General features: G+C 38.1%; 2 protein-coding genes across 2 annotated transcripts in view; one reads left to right on the top strand and one right to left on the bottom strand.

The window, feature by feature from the left end:
- The window catches only part of CASP8 (caspase 8, apoptosis-related cysteine peptidase), a gene marked incomplete at its 5' end in the record, with an annotated part of 4,582 nt that extends 3,419 nt beyond the window's left edge, over positions 1–1,163 (top strand). Inside the window, 2 exons of the mRNA XM_010081070.1 lie at positions 139–640; positions 950–1,163. Coding sequence (XP_010079372.1) covers positions 139–640; positions 950–1,085 — 638 coding nt within the window. The remainder of the gene's footprint in view (positions 1–138; positions 641–949) is intronic.
- A 6,654-nt stretch (positions 1,164–7,817) lies between these two features.
- The window catches only part of TRAK2 (trafficking protein, kinesin binding 2), a 16,586-nt gene continuing 4,311 nt past the window's right edge, over positions 7,818–20,092 (bottom strand). The window contains exons 3-15 of the mRNA XM_010081069.1: positions 18,308–18,378; positions 17,539–17,655; positions 16,155–16,364; positions 14,253–14,331; positions 13,434–13,564; positions 13,173–13,247; positions 12,399–12,536; positions 11,345–11,424; positions 10,440–10,643; positions 10,004–10,302; positions 9,399–9,689; positions 9,092–9,191; positions 7,818–8,496 (exon numbers count right to left, since the gene is read on the bottom strand). Of these exons, the coding sequence (XP_010079371.1) occupies positions 7,818–8,496; positions 9,092–9,191; positions 9,399–9,689; positions 10,004–10,302; positions 10,440–10,643; positions 11,345–11,424; positions 12,399–12,536; positions 13,173–13,247; positions 13,434–13,564; positions 14,253–14,331; positions 16,155–16,364; positions 17,539–17,655; positions 18,308–18,378 (2,474 nt within the window). The remainder of the gene's footprint in view (positions 8,497–9,091; positions 9,192–9,398; positions 9,690–10,003; positions 10,303–10,439; positions 10,644–11,344; positions 11,425–12,398; positions 12,537–13,172; positions 13,248–13,433; positions 13,565–14,252; positions 14,332–16,154; positions 16,365–17,538; positions 17,656–18,307; positions 18,379–20,092) is intronic.

The following is a 20,092-nucleotide window of genomic DNA, read 5'->3' as shown; positions in this document are numbered from 1 at the left end:
GCAGGAATGTACCTACTTGTATAGTAGTATATCAGGATTTAAAAAAAAAGGATTATCTCTAGAAATGCAATTTGCAATTGCAGAGTCCAACTTTCATATAATGGAACAGCTCCAATTCCCCTTCTGTTTACTTTCCAGCGGCTCTGAGAAGAGTCTTTAGCAAGCTTCATTTTAAAATAGCAGAATGTAGAGACCTCACTGCAGAGGAAATCCGTAAGACTGTGAACATCTATCGGTGCGAAGACCACAAGGACAAAGACTGTTTTGTTTGCTGTATTCTGTCTCATGGGAAAAAAGGCATTATATATGGTGTCGATGGGCAGGAAGTCCCTATCCAGGAACTGACTACTTCTTTCACTGGACAGAATTGCCACTCACTTGCTGGAAAACCAAAAGTCTTTTTTGTTCAGGCCTGCCAAGGTGAAGCTTGCCAGAAGGGTGTGACTATCGAAACAGATTCTGGAGAGCAAGACTCTTCTGTAGAAACAGATGCAAGATTTCAGCTTGACTGCATCCCCGAAGAGGCAGACTTCCTCTTGGGCATGGCTACCCTGCAAGATTACGTTTCCTACAGAAACCCAAAGCAGGGGACCTGGTACATCCAGGCATTGTGCCAACACTTGGAGTACAGCTGTCCTCGGTAACTATGTTTCCCTAAGCTTCTTTTTGGCAACACCTGTATATTCCTTGTATGTTCCTTCTGAATGACAAAACTTTGATTGGGATGCAGGGGTAAGATCGTATGCAGTGGGAGTGCTCGCTCGGAGTGAAAACAGTAATGTAGGACAGAGCAACACCATGTAGATTGTTCAAAGCAGTTTATCTAACTGCTTTGAAGCCTGTTTAAAACGGGAGCCATTAGCACTGGTATAGATCAAGACATGAGAATGTGGTAATTTTTCTGATGTTAACTGCCTCCCTAATACAAAACATACTTGTGTTTTTGCAGAGGAGAAGATATTCTCACCATCCTGACAGCAGTGAATCAAGAGGTGAGCAGAAAGAGTTGCAAGCCAAATGCAGAGAAGCAGATGCCACAGCCCAGTTTCACACTAAGGAAAAAGCTAATCTTTCCTGTCAACTAAACAGGAGGGAACTGCATGGCAGAGGGAGCTGCAGCAGCCTGGAATTGGCTGTTATCAGCTGAGAATTGGGTAAAACATAACAGAGTTTCAGTGTCTGCTCTTACCAGAACAGGAAATGTTTTTATTGAAAATACAGCCAAGGAACAAAAGCCTTAGGAAATTAGTGTTAATATGTATGACACTTTATACTTGAGAGCATCTCTGAGCCGGTCTCCCATTTGTCGTTCGCTAGCTAAAACACACTATGTTTTCTATCAGCTGTACCACAGTGCTGTTGCTTTAGTAAGGTATCTTTCCAATGCAAATTTTAAGACAACTGTTACAAAGCCTTGTATATTTTATGCCTAACTTTTACAAAATAAAGGGGAGGGGGGTACTGCAACATTTATAGGATATAATCAGCTGACATCAGTGTGTTTTGTTACTTCTCTGCACCGTTCATTGTTTGTGTCTTGGTACACCTCAAGGAAGAGTCAAGCACTTGACCTCCAGCATCCTCAGCAGGACGTGGCTGTGACGTGCCATTTGGATTATCCTCTACCTAGATTAGTGTTAACAGTGAAAATCAGTTGCTGAGGTACAGCTTCATGTTTGAGGATGTCAAGTTATCATGTATGCACTTACCTTGCTCACCTTCAAGTCTCAGTTCTAGACACAGCAAAAGAAGAAGCAGCTAGATAAGTACCCCGCTTCTTAAAAACGTTTTTATATTGCTTCCTGTGATTAGTCTGCACATAGAACAGGGAGTTTTAAAAGCTCTGAGTAGAAGCTAAGCTTTCTTAGTCTCTCTGTTTTATTCTAAATGAGATGTTCATTCTGTTACACTCTTGTTACAGCTTTCAGTGTTAGTAATGGCATCAATGTAGGTGGTTATTTAACTGAACAGACACATCTTCACTGAAATTATTTTAAGAGCCTAAGCCCTTCCCTGGACTCTTGTGCTGAATAATACTCCTCTCTTTGGTACCAGTTTGTGTCTGTAAAGAGAAGGGCAGAATGATGATAGATTGTGAAAATGGTTAGAATCTTAACAACTGGCAGATGCAGCAAGCAGTTACAGAAACAGGCAAATACGTGCTTCCAAATTCTAGGAGTAATTTTCCAAGACAGTTGTTGATGCTCATTTACGGATTCATCATGAAACTGTTGAGAGCTGTTCTGAAGCAAGGACAGCTTATATAGAGAAGTTTGTATATTACTTGTATGTGGCCAGAAATGTGCAATCCAAGTGAAAGAAACACAATTTTTCTTAGATATTGCACAAAAACTATAAGCAAACAAGCATAGTACTCCATGGACAAAATAATTAATGCAGCCTGTTTTACTGTGGATTTTCTTCCTAGATCCTCTCTCTCCACACATTACTTGGCACTTTACCTCCTACAAGTCACCTATGTTCTTCATCAACTTTCAGCTCTGTGCCTGTGTCCTGGGCTCCTTCCCCTCCAACACTAACTACTCTGCCTGTCACATTGTGGATCCAGCCAGGGATCAGGCAGAGCAGAAGTACTGAACTCTCACAGTTCCCTTTCCTTTAGAGGGAGGGGCTAGATCTTCCTTGGTCTGCATTGTTGACAAAATCTTAAGTGAGACAAGAGATTCTGAAGTCAAAGGTGTCTGACTGAGAGCATGCTCATGTAGACAACTTTTTCCCTAGGAATCAAAAAGATTAAGCAACTACAAACAGTTGTCTACGCTCAAGGAACTAGTTTTCTCAGGAGTTCATGGTATAAAAATTTGGGGGACTTTTCCAGCAATAATTAATACATGCTATAAACAAGGTCTTATAAGAGGAGATTCCTAATAATGTATTATGAATCTGTTTAGGAATTCTTTGTCAGTTAGGAATCAAATCTGTCAGTTATCAGTCTCCCCAATTAGTCTCCTCCTATAAAGCAGCTGATGTCTAGCCAATTCACAAGGAATCCTAGCAGCTCCACAGGCCAATGAGACTCATTCATATGAAGGAAGCAGGCAGTTCTGGCTCATACTGACTTGGGGTGTCATCATCATGTCCCTCCACTTCGTGCTGTCTTGTTCTTAGTGTTATTATATACACATATACAAATGAGTGATACTCAGTGATATTGCTCACCACCTGCTGACCAAGGCTCAGCCCATTCCTGGCTAACAATCCCAGAGCAGGGAGAGTCCTGAAACCACAATTCTGGAAAAGAAATAAGAGCAAGAGCTGACAAAATTACCTCCTTGCTAGTGAAGGAAACTTAGTCAACATGTCTTGCAACCCAGACAGTGGTGGTCGGTCCAGTTTGCAGGTGAATCCTGACTAACCATTTATAGGTTTGACAATTACAGAGAACAGTGGGAAGAAAATGTCTCCTCACCTCATAAGCTTCAGCATCTAAAAAGTTGAGCTGAAAAGTCAACTTCAGTCTGACAAGAGTTCACACCCTTCTCCCTCTTCTCATGTCAGAAAAATAAGAAAGCTAAATAAATGCAGGATACTTACCATAGGATAATGGTGGTTCTTGGTTTGAGATGTCATGCACACAGACTACTAGAACCACTGTCAATAATTGTTAGACTAATTCAAGCAAGAACCTGTTAACTGCAAATCAATGTTGTTCCCGTTCTGTACCACTGAAGGAACAGAGTTTTGGGAAAAATGATCTGAACCTTCCAGCCTGAAAAGTGAGTGCAGGCGCTTTTGCTAAAGGTGGCATGCACAGCCCCAAGCTGACCCAAGTGGCAAGAATTTGGCACCTCTGTGCCAAGTCAACTGCAGGGAGACCTTACACAAGGGGAGTACTCTTCAAGGGTAAGTAGCTTGGTTTACATCTACCTCAATTTTTATCACAAATACAGAGGGCTGACATAACAGGAGGAAAAAAACCCAAAACACCACACACAACCACCCCCCCGCCCCGGCCCCAAGCACCAGAAAACATGAACAAATACATTTGAAGTGAGGCTCACATGCCAATATTCTGTCTAGAGGTTGATGAGCTATTCTTAATTTTTGAAGTTTTTCATTCTCAAACTGTACAGAGAAGGTACTCTGTAAGCGTTCTGTTCTAGACTTACGCATCGCACATTTACTGTGCAAAGTCAGACCACAGCACATCTGCCACCTTTAACTGCTTAAGTGTAAACACAACAGCAAACAGCCCCACACAGCCTGATCAGGTTTTTAAATCAATGTCTCAGCTTTTACAGCCATCACCTGTGCAAATACCAAGTCACTAAGCTTGTGTACACTATAACAATCACTAAATGTTAGCCAAAAAAGGCCCAATTCTATGTTTATTAGTACACTGTACTATAGAAGATGACATCTGGAACAAACCACACAAGATAACCGATATACTGAAAAATGGCATGTTATACATGTTTATTAACAAATTTACATTCCACTATGAAACCACAATAAGTGCAAAAAGCAGATGAAAAAAACAGCATGAAGTTCCCAAACCATTCAAACATTGTGTGTAATCTCTGTGTAACAGCCAAATGAGGTCCAAACCCAATATGCTTCTTCCCTCTCTGCTGCTGTTTGACTCCAGTAGACTTTTAACTTTGACCACAGGTATTTTAAACATGCAGGTATCGCTGAGTTTATAAAAAACAGTAAAACTAGAAAGCTATAATAAGTTTGTGCTTGGTTTAAGCCAATCTGAATAAAGGTAAGTACTATAAGAATTTCCTTCTCATTCTCTTGAAACTTTCACAAGGGTAACTCCTTTCTAGCATCTGTTTTTGTCTCAAACCTGCAAGATAACAGAATGTCTCTGAAATGCAATTCTCCATTACTTCTACCTCCTGCTCAACAAACTCACACTTGTGCCGGATCAAAAGATCTTGTGCAGGATCTCAGCTATCTTAGTCATGCAAGTTTGTCTCCTCTCTTGTGGGAGGCAACGGAAGCCAAATCAGTTCCTAGAATGATGGCAACTTTTAGTGTGTTCTCAGAAATACCTAAGTTATTAAAAAAAGTTTATCTTCTAGGTTTTGGCACAAAACAGTAAACTTGGAAGAAGTACCAGTTTTCCCCGTTGCTGCAGGCTAGGTACATATATACAAAATGCACGTTGACCATCCAAAGGTATAAATGCATGACAGAATTTCAACAACACTGCACCACAGCATCAACCAACTGGATAAACACACAGACACAATGGTATACAGATTCTTCCATTTTCTTCTTGCCTTGTGTAAAGTACCTGATGATACATCATCCTACAGAAAACAAACAAACCAATCTCTGGACATATCCACAGTATTGTTTGAACTGAACCAGTTTATATAGTTGGGCTACGGAATATGGAAGTGTCCTAAAGAGAAACATGCATTTAATTAATGTGGTTTTAGATTAATTTTAACTGAAACCTGATTTGCCAAAGGAATTCTGATTTAGTTGATTTGCTGCCTCTGCTGGTAACACACAATGATCCAATGTCTGAAGTTATCTAATGAAGCTAGTTAGAAACACAGAGTGATCTGTAAATTACATGTATTCCTACAATAAACACACATAAAATGAACATACTTTTGACACACTGTACACTTGTCTATTGATACCAAATTGTCTGATCTTTTGTTACCTCATCCCTACAAGTTACAAATACACAGCAGACATACCCGTCTTAGCTCAGTGGAGAGAAAAATTATCTCCTCCCACTCCTTTCACTCTTACCTTATTATAACTAGGTAGGACCCCAGGCACAGCTAAGTACATACAAACATAAATACTTAAGAGGAAGAAATTAAATATTTTTCATTTAAAAACCAAAATTAACCCGTATATAGTATATTAAATAAAATTCACCTTTTATGATTTTGCTTAGAGAGCAAAAGCCAACTCCAGGAGTTCCTGAATGTTTCTGTGCGCTGCTGACAAGTTTCTGCTAAAAATCCCTGTGCAAGTTTGAAGTGGTTACTCCTTTTCCTTTTACAAAAAAAAGACCGTTATATCAAAGAGTCATCACAAGATCTATAGAACCATAAAAGCAGAAAGGCCACATTACAAATTTCCTATAAACTAGGTTAAGAAGCTTTCTTTTCCCACCATACTCCACTCAACTCTGCAACATCAAGGGTGCTGATTATGGTGGATGTGCCCTTTGGCAAATGCAAATCAGTGTAGTTATACTGATGGTTCACACTACCCACCCCGATGTCAGCTATGTTCCACATACACTGTAACAAGCAAGCTAAACTTTGACTGTTTTATCTAATTGTATTGAAACTAAACTTTAAAGTAATTCTAAAATATATGGAAACTAAACTTCAAAATAATTTAAAAATGCTGATAGGTACAGCAAAAAATTACATAAGTATTAAGAAACTGTTTTCATTGAGAAGACCCATTCCTCTGAGGAATTCCGGACAAACTTCTTCTTCAAGTTATACCATAAATCTATTGTAGATTATTCAGTTATGACTAGAACCTTGGACCGGAAGGAATCAGAAAAGCAGCACGGGCAGTAATATTTTGCTGATTACTTCAGAAATCAGATTTCTAAAGTGGACTTCTCTCTTGAGATGGAAAGTCTGCCTCAGCTTTCATCAGGTTCAGAACCATCCTCTGTCATGAAAACACAGGATTTCAATGTAGAAAAAACTAATTTATGTTAATTAAAGTGCTACCAAGAATACTAACTTTCATCTTCCTCTTTCTGAACACAGACTGGTCAATTGTGCTCCTAATGAAATGTTTTAAACAAAATCTTGCCTAAAATCAGAATGAAGTCACTGAAAGGCATAAAGTTTACTGCAAAACTCTCAAATATACAGAACATCCACCTGTCAAGAGAAGAGTCAGGTTACTGAGTTTCTGACGCTTGAAGCAAATGCTTTCTGCTTACGTCATAAAAAGAAACCCTAAGTCAAGCACCTAGGTTTTATTTCCTTTTGCAACACTGAAATGTGCCTGAGATTTTTTTTTTCTGTGTGTGCAAAAATACCCTCATTTAAAAAGATGCAGAGCACACTTTGAAAAGATTTCTTAGCTTGAAGTTTTCACCCTAATACGTACTTTCCTGCTTCTTAATTCTTATTCATTGCACCTTCCTCTGTGTGTTTCAGAAGCTCTGGAAAGAAATTAATTTCTGTTAATACCTCACTAGCACAATTGCACTTCCAAAATATAAATCCGGACCACCAGTTTCTGTGTTTGTAAACAGAAGTATTGTTTTCTTACACAGAGCTAAAGATTCTCTCCCCTGCTTCTCAAAGTGGGGAGGAGCTCAAAAGAGTAGTTTCTGAAATGGAAAATACAAGAATAAAAAAAAAAATCCAAGTTTTCATATTTGTTTGCTACAGACAGAAACTTGGACCAATACTACCAGTCAGACTGACTGTTATTTTAATATTATATTTAAATGATACAGCCTGACTGCTACTAACTAGTAAAATACTATGGTCATATGGTGGAAAGAAATAGAACAGCACCTGCAAGACAGTTCTACACATGTAGTTTGAAAGGTTAAAATACTGACAATGTCTACCATGGTCTTTTGTTTTTGCTTAAGACAGATGCTGAAGAGGGTCTCAAAACTAAGCTTTGGTTTCTTCTTTCTTATCTTCCACAAAAGCCTTCTTCCTCAAACCCAAGCAATGCTCTTTTTCTCCTTGATCCTAGCACTTCTCTCTCCCACAACTTTAACATGCACGTACCTTCTCCAACTCTTCTGTAACACATCTAATGATGCCTGGATGTTTATCCCTCATGTATTATTTACTATGCTAGAAGTCAATAATTTTTCAGACCAGTCAGTCCTCCTTTAGAATATCCATTTTTGATGACTGTGTGCAAACTGGAGCTCCCAATGCTCCAATCATGGCTGGAAGACTGTGGTTTCTTCTCAATCCTGCCATTAAGTTGCTACCTGCATTTAAAAACACAGCTGAGTCCTGCCTCCGCAAGCTAACCTCTGGCCCCTGATCCTTCCTGTGGTCCTGTGTCTCAGGGGGCTTGATCACCCTGGCAATACCCAGCCTCTTTAGTCTGTCCACTAGGTTCATCTTCAGCTGCCCTACGTCTGGAGCATTACGGGTGGGCTTTAGACTGTACATTTCTTGCAAGAATGTTTCTGCTGGTCGAGAAGCCAGGAAATTTTCTGAGTGATGCACTCGAGGCTCAAACGGTGGAGGGGAAGGACAAGGTGAACGTGAGGGAGAATTTGGTGGAGTAGAAGGAATGGGGAGAGTTCGAGGGGGCTGTAGCAAAGGCAGTTTTTCTAATATGGGGCTATCGTAAACTTTGGCAGAGATGCCTCGTTCTTGCAAAAGTTCAGCCAGGCTGCTTGTGCTGCTGAAGGTAGTAGTCGAATCTCTTCTGTTGGTGAGAAATTCTCCAATACTGAGCCTGTAAGACATGGCTGGAGTGCTCACTACTGAGTTACTAATACTGCTGCCAGTATTTCCAAGTGAAAATGGGGCACCCATGGAGCTGAAATAAAAATGAAACAGAGAAGACGCACACATTAGACACCTTTATACCTGCTCTGCTCTGTATTTGCCTTTTAATAGACAGAAGGCTCAAGAAAAAGTAAACTATTACTATTAGCTGTTTCAGCTTTAGCAGATTCAGAATTTCTGCTCTGCAAAATATTTACAAGGTACTAGGTTGACAGAGTTTTTGGTGTAAGTATCAATGAATTTACCTACTGTGGTCACCTGTACTGTATTAGATAGAACATCACCATAGATATCCACTAATAACTTAGTTTAAAAAAATTATGTCAAAAGCAGAAAAAAAAATGATGGTAGTATCAATACATTTTTTTTACAAGAGGTATATCATACAAGGCATTTGCTATTTAAGAATATAAATTTACTTCCTTTAAGTTACCCTAACCTGTTCTAACTCTCGCTGTAGAGAATTTCAAGTTTCCTCTTTGTAATGACAACTTCTTTGTATGAGTAACATCCTATGTGTTGCCTAGCTACCTTTGTATTTTTTAAAACTGCTCCATAAATCAGAAGCCAGAAAGCAACTGTTTAATCCTATGTAGCAACTCCTAGGATGTCAGCAGTAATCGTACCTGGAAGTAACCTGAGTGACATCAGACGGGTGAAGGATCCTACAGGTAGTAAAGGTAAATGTGGAATTTGTGGAGGACAGACACTTCCCTGGATTTGAGGCTGCAACATGTAGAATATACATCCATTACATGTAAAAATAAAGACAGATAAGGACTAATCAAAGTTCAAGATAATGTCATCATGCTAACTTTTTTTTTTTTTCAGAAGTAAAGAACAAAGGCAGGAAAGACAGCATTGTCTCAAGGTCAAATACTTTCCATTGAGAAAAAGACACTGAAAAAAAACAAAAGAGGAAAAAACATTAACTATGGTTTTTACCGGTGAGTGGTACTGCTGCTGAAGTAACAGGTGGCAGGAAAATCCCTGCCACTGGCTTTGCCACTGTACATTTCTTTTCCTCTGGGAAGGACTGTTGCACTTGAAATGTTATACCTCCTTCACCTCCTTCCTCATCATCCTCCTCCAAGTCAGAGATGTGGTACACAGTATCATCAGAAAGAGGGGTAAAACCTTTTGTAACAACACCTGGTCTTGGATCAAGAATGGTGCCTAGGTTGGGTCGAGCAAGCTGCTGCCAGTGAAACAAGGTCTGAGATCCTGGTGTGACAAAAGAGAAGAGTCTCAGAGGGCCGTTACATACTATTGTATTGAGTGACAAGAATTAATGATCAAAACAACTCCAGCCAACTTGTGCTGTCACTGTGATATGCATGAAGCACTTGGATGGCACCATGGAAGAAAGCCAAGTAGAAGGTGATACTGATGAGCTAGTTGGCATGTAGCCTACCAAATACTACTGCTTCCTCTTATTGCATATCATACCTAGCTATACATGCATCAGCAATTATTGAGTTGGCAAATTAATGTAAACTCCTTTTCTGCTGATGAGAGAAGGAAGATCATCCTCTTACCTTCAATAGGTTTGACAATTTGCAATTTTTCTGGTAGGAGGACACGGAGGTTACTAGAGCTGGCAGAGAGTTCAGTGAATTCTGAGTTTATACCCAGGGAAAAACAGCTTTCTGTCGGTGTACTACAGCCACTAGCCCCTTCTTTCTGCTCAGCCAGCAAATGCATTTTTCGCTCCCATTCCTCCTCAAAGAACTGCTTCTCACTCAGGTAGTTCTGACGACGGAGGGAGAGCCTGTGCAGAGCCGTGACTAAGTCATTCCCTCCAGGGGTTCCCGGCTGGCCTGGATTATGAGTGTCTCTGTGAGAAACATCAATGAATAATAGAAATTAATAACATTAAATTAACTATTTCTCTCTTACGCAGCAGAGGTTCAGTTTTGGATTTAGTTTTGAATTGGATAGTTTAGAAAGAAGGTAACAGGCTGTGTTTCATACCTCAAATTCTTCTCAGAGCTGCTCCTCTGGGTCATCCGTGTGTGACTCTCCAACTGGTGTATGCCAGACTGGAAGGGCTTTGCTGTCATAACAACACTTGATCGATTAGATCCAGGGATTGGCAATGGGGCAGGAAAGGAAGAGGAGCAGCCACGAGTGACATTAGCAACCTTGACAGTGTCAAATACTCGTTTCTGTTGACCCCTGCAGAAAAGACAAGCAAACAAATGTGGGTTTCAGAAGCGTTTTGAAAAAGATATAATAAAGAAAAAGCTCTGAAAACAGACTTTCAAAAGTCTGCAGAGACCTGACTAAAAAGATTAAAGCCCAGAAAAACAGGATTGCCTAAGACACTCATGTTTTCAGGAGTACTGCTCTATTAAATATCAGAATTACCACTTAATTCGACCTGAAACGCTATTGATAACCACTTGAGAACATTCAGGAGCATATATTTTATTTAATTTATATATGCTTTCAGGAGCTTCTATTTAATTTATTATTTCTTGCTCCAAAGTAAGAGATCCAGGAACAGGTCTTCAGGGCTTTGGAAACTGTTACGAGTCTTTCAGCTGTAACTTCCTTTGCAGAGAATTTTTCTATAAGCATTAAAAGGGATAAAACTAGTGCTGTGTACCAGAGAATTTGCATCAAAAAATCTCACAAGTTTAAGAATGAAATAACATCCTTTTAGCAAATTCCCAAATTCTTCATTGAATCAAATACAAAGAGTAGGTTTCAAAGTTGAAAAGATTACCAAATACTACAAAGCTTTTTTTTATTAAGTTATGTAGAAAACTTACTATAGAGCAAACGTTTATAGATTGCCAGAAACCAGTTTCATGTTACCTAATACAAGCATGTGGAAAAATATCAAAATAGCACATAGGGATCAGAAAACATACTTTTGCTTGGAGAGAACAGACTCATCACCCTGACTCAATTCCTTCCGCATTGTCCCTTCAATTTCTGCTGCAAGGGAATCCTAGAGAAAAAATTAAACCAGAAAAGCTGACAAATTCGATTCAAGCCTTCCTCCTAACAATTTTAGCAGAAAACATCTCTAAAAAATACTATAAAAAAAAATAAAAAATCTCCATTTGTTTCCCTGGTATCAGTATGTTTCACACAGTATGTTGTGGACAAACTCTTCGGTCTCTGAAGGAAGGGTGGAGGGGCGGGGCAGACAGGGAAGTTTTCCACCATAACTACACCTATGTACAACCAGTATGGGTTCATTTTTCATTAGCAACGCCTGCTCTTTCTTGGTATTCTTTATGTTGGTTTCTTAAGTTAAGCTACAATTTTAAGAGGCCAAACATGTACGTGAGGGATTCTGTATACACAGAACAGTCAAGGAAAACTTGACAAATTCCCAGCACAGCCCATAAATTTTTGAAAGTACAGTAATCAGAACATACCTGACGCTAATAAGAAGAGGAAAATAAATGCTTTTAACATTTTTCCATTGGTTTAGTCACCTCTAGAAATTAGTCTAAGGTCACATGTTTCTGATGATGCTTAACATTTAATCTCACAAGGACATAAAATTACATCATGAACTACATAAAAGAAGAAAAATACTCTTTGAACTCTTGAAAAGATTATTTGTCTCTTACAGAAACACTGTCAAGTTATAAAATTCACATCAACACTGAACAATACACTGGCACAACTGAGTACTAGCTGTAGAACATGCCAATTCCTGCATTCATCTGAAAAGACATATAAAAAGGAAAAATAATTTTAATATCCCAATATAGCAAGTGAACTATTAATTTCCTAATACCTAAAATTCTCAAACGTGTACACATTAAAGGACTGAAAATCCATTAGATCAGCCTACTACAAAATAGTTCCTGCAGCAGCTCCTGCAACAGCTGTTTTACTCATGTAGTTGTATGCTACTACAGGCCATGTGAGCCAGTAGGTGTATGCCACACTAGCAGTATTCATTACCACAGGAAATGCTCCACATGGCTGGGGGTGGCAGCGACAAGCAACAGAGCTGGCTCTGCTGCGCAACAACTTCACTTCTTCTTGTGATTCGTGCAACATCCCTAGACACTCTGCATTCCGATCTTGCAACTCATGTAGCTGAAAGAAAAAAAGAGGACGTCACGAGATACCAGTAAGCTTCAAAGAACAGACAGAATGAAGCTGAATTAACTCCTATAGAAACCTATAGATAGATTCAATACTGTAAAATTTTTCCAACTGTATGGCATATGCCAACATCTGCAATGGACAATGGTCAGCATAACACCCGCACCAATTTTAGTGGTGAAGCCTGAAGTCCAAATTAAGACTTGAAAGAGGAAAAAGTATGATAAAATCCAAAGGAAAATACATTGAAAAACTCTGCAAATACAGTAACTGCTGATGCAAAAGAAGCAAAAAAGAGAACTTCCTTTAAATCTAATGAGCTACAGTATTGTTGATATAATCAGTAATATTCACATTAAAACACTCTTTTTCTCGTAACGACCAAGAACAGTAAGACCTCCCTACTTGGAACACCTTCCTTTCCTTTTGTACTCCTGTGAACTACAAAAGTATTTGTGTAGACTTAAAAATCATTATTCTTTTCCTCCAATCATCTGACTCCAACCACAATTAAAAATGAAAAGCCCTAGATAACTAAAAAGCAATAGTTCCCGTTCTCTCAGTTCTTTCTCTGGTACTCTATTCCAAATACTTATCTAAATGTACATACATAGAAGCCTTAAGTACCTCTGCTGTCAGCTGTCTCTGAGCATCTTTGGAAGCTTGTAAGTGAAGTTTCAGCTCCTCCTTTTCAATCACATGCTGAAAGCACAAAAAGGTGATCATTTTCTCAGCCAATCTCCCTGAGAGAGTTGATCCTCTGCCATACCTCAGCCACTCTCTTGCAGCATAACCCCCTGGCTTACAAGCAAATTTTTACCTTCTGTAAGCACTGGCGCGCACACACGCACTCACGCGCACATACACTCTTCATCAGCGCTCTCTTACTTCTTTGAGTTTATGTTGAAGATCAACAATCTGAGACAAGAGGGATGAGATCTCTTCCTGGTAACGAACCAATTCTTCACTCTTCTCTGACAACTCCTCTGTTATTCTGGAAATGTGAGCATTAGTTTGCCCTAAAAAACATGAAAGGAACTTTAAGTAGAGAACTTTTCCCCAACACATGACAAAAAACCCAAACCAAACCCAAAACCCAGGAAAGATCAGTGAAAGTCAACAACCATCTGCAAAATGCCCAATAGTCTTAGGAAATAAATTCATAGTACATAAGAGTAGGTGCCTTAGAATAGCCATAAGGAAAAGATAAATGGTGGGGAGGAGGAGGAGGAAAAAGAGTTAACTTCAGATGCAGGTGTAACATACTAAGAGCTAAATATGCAGAACCTGAAATACCTATCACAGGTATGTGAAATGACCATAATAAAATCCAATATATAGTAATTTAGAATGAGTATTTGAGAGTCTATGCAATGATACATTTCAACGTCATGTGTGCTGAACACTCTTATACAAGAAGCATATTTGGTTGATTTTCCAATGTCTGTAGGCTTCAGTTTAGGATGTTTATGAGCATTAGATTTTGTGTTCATTTTCTCTCTCTAAATACAGTACCATATCTTAAATTGAATGTCAGAGTGAGACTTAATGAAATACAGTAACAGTTTTGCACTTGGGTAAAGAGAAAGACTTGAGTAATTGGCATAAATTACTGAAGCTCATTTTTGGATTCAAGGATAACAATGTGTAGGCACTAGGTATTTCAAATACCATTTTGCCATTGCAAGATACAGCCTGGATACTCACGGAGCTCTTTGACACAGTCATTCACCAGCTGCTGTTCCTTCTCTTCATATGTAATGGTTTCTGTCTTCAGATGGCAAGCCTTCAAGAAAATCATTGGTATTCCAATTTCAGTTTATCTATACATATATTAATGTTATGTATTTTTATTTCTGAAATTCTTGCAACTGAAGAGCCTCTTCTCTTATCTATCTTTATAATTTCTGTGCATCTGGCCATACTTCCCAAACATTTTTTACACCGTAACATGTTTCCCTGGATTGTATAGGTCTTTTGAGTGAAAGACAGAGACACACATGAACAAAACCTGATCTCTTTCATGCCTTTAATAAAAAAATGTTGCAAAAATATGTGCTTTTGTAGGAAAAGTAAATCAACACAGAAATAAGCAATTGACTTTGTTTCAAAGCTTGTTAAGGTAAAGAGATATTGAAAACTGAATCATGTTAGCAAAATCTTTTATGGCACTGAAAAGCTCTCAGTAGAACAGCTTTTCTCCATATTCCCCAACTAGTCTATTTAGACTGTACATTTTATGGGACAGAGATTGAGTATCACAACAGGTCTAAACAACACCAAACATACTAGATTCCCATTTCTGTTTTGATGGTGAGGATGATAATATTAAACTTTGCACACAAAAGTCTTCTAAATGCAGGACTGTTTGCCAGTAAATGACATACCATAAAACTTAGTAAACGGGTTTAAAGATTATCCAAGCAAGCACAACAGCTACACATGTGCAGACACGTTACATAATGCTGTCACATGAAAATTTTAAAAAAGTAAACATGACAGAGGCTATTTGAAGTCAGTGAAGATTACACTATATCACAGAATGACAGCAGTCTCTTTTCAACTCCATTTTTTTTCACACTAAATTAGACTAAATTAATCCCTGGTCTGTTAAATTCTGTAATCATATACAGGGTTAGACGCATAATAAAATAGTCCGATCTTCTCCTCCAGCACTACTAAACTATCCGTTTGGTCTTATGGAGTTCTAGGAAGGATGTGCATCTCGGGCTGAGTATTTTGGAGACAACAAGAGGAAAAGTATATTTTGTTCACATTAAAGGAATCTAGTCTTTGTTGTACTGTTGTAACAGGCCTATATTGGGAAAGGCTCATGTTAAAAAAAAACAAAAACAAAAATCAAAAATAAGAAAACCACATATGCCAAATAAAAACCCTTCACCTTTCTTACAAACAACACCTTGTCTTAAAAACAAAACCCCCCACTTTTAACCAATTTCCTATTTTACAAGTTCCACTCTCCACTTCTGAAGAAGAGACATTTTATCTGTAGGTTCTGGTTCTTGTAACCTTTGCTGTTGGTTCCATGACTTCTATAGCCATTTATTTTGTCTAGCCATTTAGTCTCTATCCTTGTAACGGCACAGTGCCTGTAGTCATGTTTTTTACATAAGAGAGACCAATCAAATACAGAGACCAATCACATAGTCAAAACTAAGTGTGGCTTTAAAAGAACTTGAGTAGAAGCTTATTAACCCTTAATATTGAATATAGGCTGACAAAAATGTCATGTCAATGCAACTGAATTCCCAAAATACTACTAATCGCAGTCAGATTTATATCAAAACAGGTTGTACAAACTGAGGGGCTGATGGGTCCAAGTACTTTTGCTGGATGCTTACATATGTTCCCATATTCTTTCACATACCATAAAGGCATTGAGGAAGGACTACTAGAGAACTCTGGAGATAATGAGTAGTGAAGGAAACAGAAGGATGTAGGGGGTGGAGGGAAGTGTTTGGGTATGATTTGAATACAGCGATAAAAAGTAGTCATATGCTTCAAGAGAAACCCAAATGCTGTATTTTTAAACCATCCTGATTTATTTCATATCCAGTATATGTGGTATACGCTGTAAGCTGGATATACCTTTGATCGGAGAGCAAGGTTCTCCTCTTCCAGCTCCCTGAGTTTATCTTGCAAGACATCGAGCTGCAGCAGATCGTGTGATACATTGAAAGACTCATTGAAACGAAGTGGTGTGGAACAGCTGGAATCTGTTTCACTCTCCTCAGAAGCAATTGAAACAACACGAAGCAGGTCATCTTTCTTTGACAGTTCATGCTGCAGCTGGTTAACCTATGACAAAAGAAGATCACCAGGTTGTTAATGATACTTTAGCTATGCAATATTACAGTATATTACTTACAGAGCCTCTTGGAACATCACTGCTCCAGTCTAAAATGACATTAAAAATAGCTCACAGGTCATGATTGATTTATATTTACACATAAGATTCAGCTTCTATTTATTGTATAGGAAGTTCACCAAAATAATTTTAACACTGTGAGGGAGACTGAAAATTCAAAATAACATAGGAATGGACTACTTTTTAGTTTACTTCAAAATAATTTTCAGCTGCTTTGATACATGTTTACATTTTAACATGCTAACTATAATTTTGAGTATGACCATTTTTTCTGAACGGCAACTTCCTGAAGAAAAGGATTGCTAGACATCTACTCATATGCGTAGACTGGTTCCCTCCAGTCTATACATTAAATGAGCTGCGGGACAAATAAAAACAAGAGGAGAGACAGACCTCATTCAGATAAATTCTATTATGCTGTCCTCCGTTAATGATGAGTATGCATTTATTACCAGCATGCCATTTTATACAAGCAGCTGAATCCATTTTACTGTAACTCAGACTATATTGGTTAAAAAACTTGGGATACTTTATAGGTTGTCAACTATTTAATTATTTTTTAAGAAAGAACAAAGAAAATATTAGACCAAGAATCTTTGCTTAGAGGAATGGATGGAGTGAAGATCTTGAGCAGAATTCAGTTTTCATAAAATTTAATTTTTCTTTTTTAGTGTAAGCACCCCATTAAGTCAGCTAAATTTCTGTCTCTTTCCTCACCTGTGAAGTTGTTATGTAGCAGGTCATACCAGATATCAACTACTTATTTTGACTTAAACTATTAGATTTCTAATTTAATGTCAGGATATCAGACAGATGGTCAAAACAAACACTTTGCAAATGCAATCCTGCTGTAGACACATCATAATAACTAATGTTCTCATAATTTCTCAGTAATTACAATATGCAGTCTTAATAGTCAATTCTTGGACCAAGAAAGCTGATTGAATGACGACAATCAGAAGAATGACTCCTATGTATACTTCTGTTGTTTGAGAGCAGCTATTACCTGCTTTCACAATGAAAGAGTATATTTCTAGTAATCCTCTTCCCATCATCATAAAAATAAAAAAGAAGGAAAAAAAAATAAGAAAAAAGATCACTCACTCGATCTAGAGTCTGTCCTAACTGTTCTTCTAGTGCTTCATTCTGTTCCGTCAATAGATGGTTTCGCTTAAGGAGGGCTTGTCCAATTCGAGCTGCCAGTTCCAGGTCTCGATCTTTCTGCTCACAAAATCAGAAAAAACATCTACTATTGACCAGAGAAGGTTTAAATTCAGAGTAGTTTTAGATTTTCCTTGCCATTCTTTAATGCATCACCAGTCTGACATCCCCCTTCTCTCTCAAACGGATCAGCATTGTTAGAACAAGGATTAATGCTTCATCATTTGGATCCAGAACACATCCACAGCAGTGTTTCTTGATACAGCACACTCTTTTTCACAGTCATATGCAGTTAAAGGAGAGGGGGGAGCACCAAACCAGGGGACAGTTTTGGCTTTTGTTCTGAGTACTGCAGAGATTATATGGGCCCTGCTGAATCATACAAAGAAGCCACATTTACTTAGGCCTGTGGTCTTTCATGTGACGCTTTCTCCAGAACAGACTGCTTAGTGATGAGAGGGCAGAAGTAAAGGAGCAACAGGAAAGCAGAAGAAAGCTGTTTCTTAAACCTCACTGGCTCCATGGGTTCCCATAGTTTTCCTAAATTTTGTTTCTGATACAGTGCAACCCAATGGGTAGCTTCTCATCATCTGTGTGTTCAATAAGCAGCTCCTGAAGATAACTGAACCAAAATTTCCAGTAGCTAAATAAAATCCTTCCTCAAATACATGTCCTCAATTGTATTAACATAGCATTACAGAGACAAGCATACCTCAGCTAACAGATGTTTGACCATGTCAGCATCACTGTAGGTTTTCTGCTCCACATTACCTCTGCCAAGAACTGAAAAGAGACAGACATACTTCCTGAAGGAGGTTAAGTACACGAATAAAGAGCTAAAATTCAGAGGATGCTGTTTATATACAAATACAGTACTTACTTCATTAAACTAGTGAAGTATATGAAAGTGCATCTTAACTTCAGAAATATGATATATATATTTGGGAGACTGATACAATGAGGTATTGAACATTTACAGCTTTCAGCAACATTAGCTAAAACTTGAGGTGCTCACACATCCTTCAAATTTAGGAAAAGGAGAAAAATCTCTTAAGATCAACTTTTTGAATACAGCTAAGCTATTAAATCATCCATCCTGCTGGGGACAGAGGGAAGAGTGTATTGGAGCATATTCAAATACAGCTGAACACACCTGCAGACTTTACCCTTGCAACAAAATCGCCACTAGTGTGTGTGACAGCTATACACAGGAATTATGGAGACCCCAGAGAGTAGTCATGAAAACGTATTTATTAAGTGCTTGATCATCTTTGAAACAGTTAAAAAGAAAGAGGATAATGTATGTCTGCAATTTAGATGTAGCAATAAATCCTATCTTACTGATTGAGTTTGTAAAACTATTAGAAAACTGAGAACAAGTAGGATTTGAAAAACAGGAGTGAGTCAAGAGTAAAAAAGCATGAAGAATTTGTGACAACTCTGAACAAAACACAGTGCTAAAAAGCACTGGTCTGATCTTGTTCTTGTCCTGAGAAACAGAAAACACTAGTAAAGAGGAAACCTTAATTACCTTGAGCAAATTTGTGAGGTCCAGCCAAAGACGAGGAAGGAAGTTCAATAAGAGCTAGAGTGCCAGAAAATGAAAGGTATAGGGGGAAAAAAGAACGAAAAGGGGAAAGAATTAAAATGTAAGGAAATATGTGATTTATTTGCATGCATCAACCACCACAAAAAAAATAAATGCATGTGTAAACATACTTTTTACATTATTAAAACTTTCTTATAACTTTTAAAGAATCATTTAAATATGTTTCCCTTCAGGAGCAGAATTGTACATCTCACTTGCAGGTGATGGAGGTTTGTGCTTGTCCAAGTTCAATGGAAATTTGTTATTCTTGCTTTAAGGAATCAGGATCATGAAAGTGAAGAAGGCAGCAACATAAATTTAACAAATACAGAAGTGTCTGCTTCAACTGAAGGTCTAAGTAACCTGTTTTGAAACTAATTCCATCACCACAGCACTACAAAATGAGATTACTATGGATTTGGTCTAAATCTATTTCTGAAGATTTCCTTGACTCTTCTACCTTGTTTAAATCTGATTCATACTCTGAATACATAGTGGTATTAGTTCTCAGTTTTTTTTCTTTGCTTATTCTTGTTGAGGACTGCACACTTAGTTATGAGATAATGAAGTGCCAAGCTGAAGTGCACACTAACTTTATTTACATAGGTTACATAAGCTATGTAGGTCCTTTGCATACATAATGTCCATAATTAACCTTTTAAAACATAACACTAAGGCTATACTAGGAACAAAGACAAGTTTAATTTTAGTACAGAAAGAAACTTTCTTGCAGTTTTGAGGACAGGAGAACAGAAAGAACAACATAGAAGAAAAAGGCTTAACTGTTTTTCTCTTAGAGTTTAACAAAAAAATAAACTAAAATAACAAATCAAAAGCTTATTACCAAGTAGATCATAAACACCCAACACATGCTGTTTGAGTATTTAGGAGCTCTGAACTTACAGGAAT

The sequence above is a fragment of the Pterocles gutturalis genome, unplaced genomic scaffold (genome assembly GCF_000699245.1).
Source record: "Pterocles gutturalis isolate BGI_N339 unplaced genomic scaffold, ASM69924v1 scaffold5459, whole genome shotgun sequence".
In the NCBI taxonomy this organism is placed as follows: domain Eukaryota; kingdom Metazoa; phylum Chordata; class Aves; order Pterocliformes; family Pteroclidae; genus Pterocles; species Pterocles gutturalis.
The sequence above is the reverse complement of the archived record's forward strand: the minus strand, read 5'-3'. Positions and strand labels throughout refer to the sequence as shown.